This window comes from Myotis brandtii, unplaced genomic scaffold, assembly GCF_000412655.1.
Source record: "Myotis brandtii unplaced genomic scaffold, ASM41265v1 scaffold299, whole genome shotgun sequence".
Taxonomy (NCBI): Eukaryota; Metazoa; Chordata; class Mammalia; order Chiroptera; family Vespertilionidae; genus Myotis; species Myotis brandtii.
This window is the reverse complement of record NW_005361430.1, coordinates 287,244-297,890: the sequence shown is the minus strand read 5'-3', so window position 1 is coordinate 297,890 and position 10,647 is coordinate 287,244. Positions and strand designations below refer to the sequence as shown.

At 38.7% G+C, this 10,647-nt stretch overlaps 1 protein-coding gene across 15 annotated transcripts in view; it reads right to left on the bottom strand.

The window, feature by feature from the left end:
• Positions 1 to 10,647, bottom strand: part of C2CD5 (C2 calcium-dependent domain containing 5) — a 103,148-nt gene that overhangs the window by 395 nt on the left and 92,106 nt on the right. For 14 of the 15 annotated variants that reach the window (XM_014542327.1, XM_005869551.2, XM_014542326.1 and 11 more), the window contains 2 exons: positions 9,709 to 9,855; positions 7,241 to 8,542 (listed from right to left, as the gene is read on the bottom strand). In XM_014542327.1, the coding sequence (XP_014397813.1) occupies positions 8,411 to 8,542; positions 9,709 to 9,855 (279 nt within the window). In that variant the 3' untranslated portion in view covers positions 7,241 to 8,410. Of the gene's footprint in view, positions 1 to 7,240; positions 8,543 to 9,708; positions 9,856 to 10,647 lie in introns of those variants that run through there. The other variant, XR_001362722.1, reaches the window with a different exon arrangement.

Here is a 10,647-nt window from a genome sequence, read left to right as displayed (position 1 = left end):
CCAAGGTACATGCCCTTGACCGGAATCGAACCTGGGACCTTTCAGTCCGCAGGCCGACGCTCTATCCACTGAGCCAAACTGATTAGGGTGCAGTCTTTGGTTGTTATGGCGTTAGGGCCACAGGCTTTTTATAATATAGACTAGTAACCGGGTGCACCAATTTTGTGCACTGGGAGGGGGGGTCCCCCAGCCTGGTCTGTGCTCTGTCACAGTGCGGGAGCCCCGCGATCCATTGCCCCAAAGAGATAGGCCTCCGAAAGCCTCACGTCCCCAGGGCCGGCACCAGGGGCGGGGACGCGAGCCTCACGCAAGTCCCCACCCACCCACTCCTGCTGTGCACGCAGCCTCCTAATTGGTCGTTACACGTGAGGGCGTCACCACCATTTGCATATTAGCTCTTTATTATTATGATTATCTAAAAGGTTCTTGGTCAGTGACCTATTTTAAGATACCAGGTTGAGATTCCAAAAACAAGCCTATGAAAGAAGTAATGACGTTCAGAAACATCCTAAAATGTTGGAATCAAAGAATAATGAAATGTTAATAAAAAAGACATACAAGGTAACTCCTGAAATAGATTAAAACTTATGATACTAAAGTGGTGATAAGCTATTAGGGACACATAAACACTAAGAGGAATTAACTGGTTTTTAGCTTAAACAGATTTATACTTAAAAGCTTATCTTGGACCCTAACCAATAGCATTTTGAGTTTTTTAAGGAAGAAATAAAAGCATTTATTCATTTTACCTGTAATAAATATTTACTGTGCCTTTATAATGTACAACCACTGTGCTGGTGGTGATAGAACACTTCTTAACATGCCCAGATCAGCTGAAGCAATATAAAAGCAATGTAAACAGGTTATTAATAGTTTAAGAACTAAAATTTGAGGGTAAGGTAATACCTATTCCATGCTATTCAGTATTAGAGAAAATTGGTCCCTAGTTGGGACCATTAGGTGGCAATCCCTTACTTAGGTTCATGCCTCTGGAACATGAGAAGAGATATAAAGGCCTTTCTGGAAAATGCCTAAGAGGACAAACAACAATCAGTCTGCTAAACCCAGCAGCTTCCCACATCCTTCCACCCATTATGAAATGATGCTTCAGCTTTCATCTCCTCTTTTTATAATGGTGTACTTAAAAGAATGTTGTATAATTTTCAAATATTTAGGGATTTTCCAGGTATAAATATATGCATATATATGTAGTGGTGAGTCAAGAATTATACAATCACCTAGACTAGAACTTCTTTGAAATACCCACAGATAACATATTTAATACTGAAAGGCTGACTGAATGCCTTCCCCTTGAGATCTGGAACAAAGCTACGTTGTCCACTCCTACTACTCTACATTGTATTCAATAGTTCAATATGGTAATCATTAATAAAGCCAATTTAGTAAGGAAAAATAAAAGTCATTCAGATTGTAAAGGAAGAAACAAAACCATAACTATGCACAATCATGACAGTGATTGTCTACATAAAACCCCTACCAAATCACCAAAGGAAACCAATTGGAATCAATATGTGGCTACGGGACACAAGATCAATGTGAAAAATCAGTTGTATTTGTATACACTAAAAATTAATAACTACTAGAAATTAAAACAGTACCCATTTATAAATAGGATAAAAAAACATGAAGTACTTAGTATAAAGTACCCCCCCAAAAAAGTTTTCAAGATTTGTATACTGAAAACTACAAATAAAGATAAATCAATCAAGCCATAAATAGAGAAGCATATTCATGGATTGGAAGACTCAATATTAAGCTGTGAATGCTCCCTAAATTTATCTACAGATTCAACACAACCTCAGTTTTAAAAAGTATATATACCAGCAGTTTTTCATATAAAAATTAATAAGCTATTCTAAAATTTATATGAAAAAACTAGAATTTTATTTTCATCACAATTCAATTGACAGTTAAGTTCAATACTAGGACCTGAACTTGCCAGGCTTCGTTGGATGGAATAGGCAGGGAGAAAATAAGTCTACCTGCTAAAAAATCCTGAAAACCTGTGTGAGTCATGGTCAGTGTGGGGTCATAACTGCTGAAGGCCAGCATTTTCTGTTCTACTGTGTGGAACCCATTCCAACAGCGACACCATGTGGCAATGGGAAGCAAATGCAATAGTGTACTAAAGAGGTTCCTGTATTGTCACAGCTTGGGTGTGGAAGCTAAATTTAACTTCTGGGGACTGCATTGAGCCCCTAGAGTTCATGGACAAGTCTAGATAACCTCAAAGGAAGGAGATTCTGGATTTCTGCTAAATTAGTCGCATGGGTATTTAAAAAATTAATTGAAAAAATAAAAGAAATAAGACTGTACTTGTATCCCAAGTTTATGGAAACATTTCATATTCAATGACATCATAAATAGCATAACTATATTGTAACTTGATATATCTCTAGAGTTTAAATTTATAAGAATTTTATATAATGTCCTTCTTTGTATCGTACTAAAGCTTTTGTTTTAAAGTATATTTTGTCAGATATAAGCATTGCTATCTCTGCTTTTTTTCATTTCCATTTGCATGAAATATTTTTTCCATCCCTTTCCTTTTTTTTTTTACCCTCACCCGGGGATATTTTTTATAGATTTTAGAGAGAGACAAGGGGAGGGAGGGAAGAAGGGAGAGAGAGAGAGAGAGAGAGAGAGAAACATCAATGTGAGAGAGAAACATTGATCAGTCGCCTCCCACACATGCCCCAACTGGGGTCAAACCTTCACATAAAGTATGTGCCCTGACCAAGAATCGAACCCGCAACCTTTTGGTATATGGGATGACACTGCAACCAACTGAACCAGCCAGCCAGAGACATCCCTTTCAGTTTCTTTAATCTTTCATTCTGAGGTGGGTCACCTATAGAGAATATATATAGTCTTGTTTTCTTATCCATTCAGCAACGCTATGTCTTTCAATTGGAGCATTTAAGCCATTCAAATCTAAAGTGATTATTGATAGGTAGGTATTTATTGCCATGTTATTCTTTATAACTATGTTCTGTTTTCTTCTTTTTGTCCTTCTCCTGCACTTCCTTCTCCTTCTCCTCCTTTTCCTCTTCCTTCTCCTCCTTCTTCAAGAAGAACTTTAACATTTCTTATAATACTGGTTTTGTGGAATGAACTCCTTTAGCTTTTTATTGTCTGGAAAGGTCTTTATTTCTCCTTCAATATTAAATGATAGCTTTGCTGGGTAAAGTAGTCTGGGTTGTAGGTCCTTGCTTTTCATCACTTTGAATATTTCTTGCCAATTCCATCTGGCCTAAAATGTTTCTATTGAGAAATCAGCTTACAGTTTTATGGGAGCTCCCTTGTAGGTAATTAACTGTCTTTCTCTTGCAGCTTTAAGATTCTCTCTTTGTCTTTAACCTTTGCCATTTTAATTATTATGTGTCTTGGTGTGGACCTCATTGGGTACATCTTGTTTGGGACTCTGCATCTCCTGAATTTGCATGTCTTTTTTTTCTCTCTTTGTCTTTAACCTTTGCCATTTTAATTATTTAGTGTCTTGGTGTGGACCTCATTGGTTCATCTTGTTTGGGACTCTCTGCACCTCCTGAATTTGCATGTCTTTTTTCTTCACCAAGTTAAGGAAGTTTTTAGCTATTATTTCTTCAATTAGGTTCTCGATCCCTTGCTCCCTCTCTTCTCCTTCTGGTACCCCTGCAATGCAGATATTGTTACGCTTCATGTTGTCCCACATATCCCATAAACTATCCTCATTTCTTTTCTTTTTTTATTTTTGCTTCTCTGATTGGGTTTCTCCTGCTACCTTGTCTTCCAAATTACTGATTTGATCCTTTGCTTCATCCGACCTACTGTTTATTCCTTCTAGTGTATTCATTTCAGAGATTGTATTCTTCATTTCTGACTTGCTCTTTTTTATGGTTTCTATGTCCTTTTCCATGCTATTGAAATTCTAAGTTTCTTCAGCATTCTTATAAACATATTTTTGAACTCTGTATCTGGTAAATTGCTTGCCTCCATTTCATTTAGCTCCTTTTTATGTTTTTTTTAATAATGAGATTTCTTTTTTTCTTTTTCTTTTTTTTTCATTTGGGGCATGTTTCTTTGTCTCCCCATTTTGGCGGCCTCTTTGTGTTTGTTTCTATGTATTAGGCAGATCTCCCACTCTTGGTGGGGTGGCCTTATGTAGCAGGTGTCCTATGGAACCCAGTGGCACAGTCTCCTTGATTACCTGAGCTGGGTGCTTCAGGAATGTCCCTTGTGTGGTTTATGCGACACCTCCTACTATAACTGAGTCTTGATTGCTATTGGCCCGTTTGTGTGTGGGATTGACCCTCAGGCTAGTTGATGGTGAGAGTTGACCCTGACCACATATACAAGCTGCTGTGTAGGTGCTGACCACATGAAGTGAAATTTGCCTCAGCAGGGTCTGTTGCCTGTCTTTAACCTTTGCCATTTTGTGAAACTAATTGGATCCTGCTCTGATGTTGTTTGAAGCTGGCCACTGGGTGTGTCTCTGTTGCAAATCAATGTCACACACGGCCTATGACTGGCCCTGGGCAACCTGTTTGTAGCTACAAAGCAACCCACAGTTTTTGGCTGCCTCTGCTGGGCCTGGATGTGTGTGGGAAGGACCAAGCTGTGCACCAAGGCTGGCTTCCACCAGCACCAAGCCCAGGGGCAGGTCAGCAAAAGGTCCCAGGCACCCAGAGATCCTCCTCTGCCTGCTGGCTGCCTTTTAGGCTCAGTCACTGAAAGAGCCACCCAATAATTCCTAACATTTCCTTTGGTCTGGCTCCTTATCATCCCCACCCCCAGCCCCTTCATTCATCTTATACTTGATTTAACCTGAGGTCAATGAAGGATTTCAATAAACCTCCTGAAGCAGTGTGCAAAATTTTATGTGTTTGCTTATTTTTCTGGAGGAAAGCTCCAGAGCTTGGAACAGATTCTCAAAGTACTCTGTGAAAAGATCCCACCCTGGAAAAAAAAGAAAAAAAACTACAACAGTGTTTGTAAATAGTTGCTTTCACACAACATACATTTTCTTATGTCCCCATTTTTATGCATCTTGTTCTGTGAGACTGGATAGTGTAGTGGAAAGAGTATATATAGGCTTTGGATCTCCCGCAGTATCTGACTTAAACTAAAACTGGCTAATTCGTGATGAAATTTATCTAATAAGAAATAATGAGAGTAGCAAATTTGATAGGGAGCCACTGAGAGTAAGTGAAAGTTACAAGCACAAGATCCCATTTACATGGTAGAGGAGGTAGACTGACTACCAAAGGACACAAGGGAACTCTCTTGAGGAGATGGAAATGTTACCTTGGTTACATGACCGAGTCTATTTGTCAAAACTCCTTGATGCATACACTTAAAATAGATTAATTTTATTGAATAAACATTATACCTCATTAGCAAATTTTTTATATGCAAGAATACATGCTAGGTTGTTAACATTGGATTGGGAGGCATATAATGGGTAAGGAGAAAAAGGTAAAAAAGTAAAACTATTTAAAAATGTATGATCCCATTTATGCATTTACAAAATAATTATGGCCCTAGCCGGTTTTGCTCAGTGGATAGAGCATCGGCCTGCGGACTGAAGGGTCCCAGGTACGATTCCGGTCAAGGGCACATACCGCGGTTGCAGGCTCCCTGCCCTGGTTGGGACCATGCAGGAGGCAACCAATCGATGTGTCTCTCTCACTTAGGTGTTTCTCTCTGTCTCTCCCTCTCTCTTTAAAAATCAATGGAAAACAAGTCCTTGAGTGAGGATTAAAAAAAAAAGTATAAAATAATTATGTATATGCATAAAAAAATCTTGCCAGATATCCAATACTGCAATCCAATACTTGTATCATTGGCATGTTCAAATTCAGGGGCAGATCAGGAGATGGAAGCCAGATGGTCATGGATTATGAAAGAATAGGAGGTGGAGGAAGTGGGACAGTGAGTGTAGAAAACTTAACAAAGTATTGAGATTGTGAAGTTTACCTTTGGAGCAGCAATGAAGAAGGAATGAGATGAGGTACACTGTAAATATTGTAAGCTGCCTTGTATTCCCAGCACATCTGCTTTAAATGATCATGTCTCTCGAGAGAATCCACACAAAAGGAAACAACAGCAGCTCCTGAGACACAGGTAACAGTAGCTTTTCTGGAAGGAGCCAATCTTTGTGTGAGCTGATTGCAAACCCTGAGTGGTTAAGGAAACAATCCACACAAAAGGAAACAACAGCAGCTCCTGAGACATAGGTAACAGCTTTTCTGGAAGGAGCCAATCTTTGTGTGAGCCGATTGCAAACCCTCAGTGGTTAAGGAAATTCCGGCTTTCCTAGAAATCAGCCTGGGCCTCTGCTGAGTATACAATTGTTAGTACCAAAATGGAGATAATGCCACCCAGCTAGTTTTATATTTTAAGAATTAGAATAATGTGTTTGCACAGGATATGACACAAAGCAGGTACTCAACTAGTGGCAGTTCTTATTATTCCCCTGCCTAGAAAGGGCTCTTAAATATACTAGACAATCATAAAATAGTTGGGTGGGTGAATAAACTATGAATGAACAGTCAATTTCAGTGAGTTGCCTATTTTTCCAGACTGAGCTTAATTATTATTATTTCCTTTGGGAAGCTACCTAGCTACCCTTATCCCAAACATTTTCTCACTTAATAGTGTAGGTATCAGAGTCAGGTTGCTGGTGCTTGAATCTTGGCTCCACTACTTATTGTATCTTGGATGTATCACATAAACTCTCAGCTGCCTCAACTATAAAATGGGGCTTACCAATAGTATCTACCTCATCGGGTTTCTGTAAAGGCTTACCACAAAAATATATTTATTAGATTGCCTGGCATGTAGTAAGCATTCAATAAACATTAGCAATCATTACAGGGCTATAAACCACATTTTATGAATTATTTTCTTGTGTAGTTCATGAAAATAAGCTTCATGAGAGCAGTAACTTAGGTGTGTGTTTTTTCACTGTCTAAAACTATGCCCTGGGATCTGTAGGCCTTCATAAATAGTTGTTGAATGAATACCTACCTACCAAAGACACAGAGTGCCACAATTATATATATATATATTTATATTTTTTTTCCCCAAAATTAAGAACAGGGCTTTGCATAGAGTAGATGCACAACAGATGTTTATCGATTGAAGAAACGAATGAAGATGATCAAATGTCAAGTGACTCCAGAATACTGACAGTAGTGTATCCAGGAGGCAAAAAAGAGATTAAGGAATATTCCAGTATCTTTATAAACATTTTATTTAAAAATAAAAATTATAAACAAAATACAGAAAAATATTGACACCTGTGATAACAAGAAAATGACTCCTAATCTTTAGGGCAGTTTGTTATCCTGGAAGAGCAAAATCATGAGTTTTATAAAGAAATTTGATTGTGCAAAGGAAGAGTGTACTTTTTAAGGTTCATTTAAAACAGGTATTTGGCATTGACAGAAAAAGTATCCCTATGTATACATTCAACATTTTGCAGCATATTTACATTCAAGTTACATTTCCGAATTCTATGCCAAATACAGTCTAACTCACCATCAAAATTCCCTAAGACATTACTAAAATTCTATTTGGTAGAAGTGCATTATTATTTTATTAGAAAATAATTTTATGTTCCTATTAGATCAATTATATTTTAACTATTTCAACAAAATTCACTGACTTTTTTTTCCCCTGGTGAAGCCAAACCTCTTCTAGACAAATTAAGCACCAACTGAAATGGGACACTTATAAAGTTAAATAGTAATTTATTTTCCTCCCTCCTCAGAGATATCATTAAAACTTTCAATAAAAGGACACAGGCACTGATATTCTGTCTTCTTTCACAGTAGCTAAGACATATGGATACAAGCAGTGGAATTGGAACTTCTTTTTAAAAGATGGCCGAAGCACTGCTCCCCTTCAGTTGTGACCAAATTCCTCATCAAAATAAAACGCATTAAGACACCCACATCATTTTCTGAAAACTTTTCTCCATTTTCCCACACATCCCTCAAATCAGACCATTTCTTCATTAACAATTTGTGAATCTGTTGCTTAACTTTCTGAAGTTACATTAGGGCAGCTATCTTAGTTTCCTGATGATCTTCCCATTTCATTTTGTAAATTATGATTTTACGAAAATCAACAAAAATTACAAATATCATCCACCTACAGTTCTCTGAGAAATTTAACTTACTCATGAGGCCTGTCTATCTAAGCTTGGCAAACAAAATGTCAAGATTAGAAAATTCTCATGCTTCCAAGAGATTCTAGACAAATCAAATCTACTCATAATGTATCAATTCTTTTTGAATTATCTCAGATCAAGTTCAACTTTTTAAGAAGTCTAGGAAGATAATGACAAAACAATGGAGACAGATAAATGTCACGTAGCTGAGCTCTTTCTTTCTAATTTACTTCAGGTTGTAACGTCTCCTCCAGGACATGACGACTGGCAGTTGGCAGTAGGTGGCTGAGATGATACCACTTCTAATTCAGATTCACGGACAAAAACCACTGCATCACCACTTACATTTATAAGACACTGTGCCTATAAGAACAATGGACATGTTCAGTCACAAATTCAACAATATGCTCATACTCGTCTGTTACTTTAGGGGCACCACATTCATTAGAGAAAAGATAGACAACCCACTAGAAAAATGAGCAAAGAAGGCAATTCATAAGAAAGTAAACTCAAAGAAACATTCATTATAGTCATTTAATTTTTAAAGGACTCTAACAATTTTGAGTTATCTTAACAAAAATGATAAAAGAAATTTATTCTAAAATTTAACCTAAGCAGTACACTTTAGCCCCCATTAACAGAATTACATTACTTATTTAAAAACGAAACAAAGCAGTGTGGCCCCATTATGATGTACTTTTCACCAGCATGGCAGTGAAAACCTGATGGCATCATAATCCAAACTAGAAGAGGGCTTTTTGAATATATATATATTGATTGATTTCAGAGAGGAATGGAGAGGGAGAGAAAGATAGAAAGATCAGTGATGAGAGACAATCATTGATTGACTGCCTCCTGCCCACCCCACAATGGGGATCAAGACCGCAACTCAGGCTTGTGCCATGACTGGTAATCCAACAGTGACCTCCTGGTTCATAGGCTGATGCTCAACCACTGAGTCACGCCTATCAGGAGGCATTTTTAACTCTCCTCAGTTAGCCATCACTGTATTCCAAAGACCCACCAAGATGATGATGAAAAAAGTAGTAAATCAGAAGCCCAGTCTGCGTCGTCTCGCAGTCTGGGATCCCTCTCGCAGTCCCGGACCCCTTGCTCCTTACTGCCCGCCTGCTCACTGCTCCTTACCACTCAGCTCACTGCTCCTTAGCGCTGCCAGGGAGGCGGGACAGGCTTCCGCCACCACTGCTGCGCTAGCAGGGCCATGAGCCCGGCTTCTGGCTGGGCGGTGCTCCCCCTGTGGGAGCGCACTGACCACCAGGGGACAGCTCCTGCGTTGAGCGCCTGCCCCCTGGTGGTCAGTGTGCATCAGAGCGGCCAGTCGTTCTGGTCGTTCTGCCGTAATGGTCGCTTAGGCTTTTATTATATAGATTCTTTAGAACATGTTCTAAGCATCGAGAATCAAAGGGCTTTATAAAGAGCAAATCTCTTTTACAGGGGAGGGTGGCAGGTGGGAAGGCCATGGGGGACATTCCCAGGTTCCCGGTCAGAGGTCTTTAACTACCTCTTACCTGGTTCTTATTTGGATTCTCCATGAAGACACACTGCTTCATGATGTAGGAGACAACAGCATTCCCTCCTAATGCAGCAACATGAGCTCTCACCATTGCAAACACCTCAGCGACAAAAGCATGGAGAAAACCACTGACTCCTCCTTCCTACATAATAATGCACAGGAAAATCAAATTATGTACTTGGATAAATAAATGTATATAAAATGTCAAAGAAGATATATTAAAACATCGTCAATGATCTTAATATAATGGATTATTTTAATGCCCTTCATGAGGACTTGTTGCATGAATGAACAAACCTTTACTGAACACATATCTATGATAGGGATTACTCTCCTTATTTTACAGATGATGAAGCTCAAAGAATTTGTTATGTGCCCATGACTAGCTATGATCACATGACTAGTAAATAAATGGCAGAGCAAGAATTCAAATTGTTCCTCCATCTTCAACATCTCCCTCTATCAAATCGTTCCCATCCTCCTTCAAATAAATTAATGATAAATATAAACAATAAAACCTCCCCGCTATCCATATCTCCCCTTCTGAACCATGTTCTAGTCATGTTTACCTTTTATCAGTTTCTCAAAAGTGTCAAGCACTTTCTCTGCCTCAGGTCTTTATATATGCTGCTCCTGAAGGTTCTAAGGATCGTTACCCAATTTTCTACCAGGGTAACTCGTATCTAGTTCTTTAGGTCCTGGCTGAAATGGAACTTCCTCAGAGATACCCTCCCTAAATCTAAAGTGAGTTCCCCCGTTATATTTTCTAATGGCCTCTATTATATTACTTACTAACACGTAAGTATTTGTTTAATATCCACCATGCTCCAGTTTCACTAGACTGTGAATTCCATCAGGTCCGGGGCCCCATCTGTTTTGTTCATAAGTCTTATGATAATACTACTGTGTGAAATTTGGTAGGTCTAATCTAGAA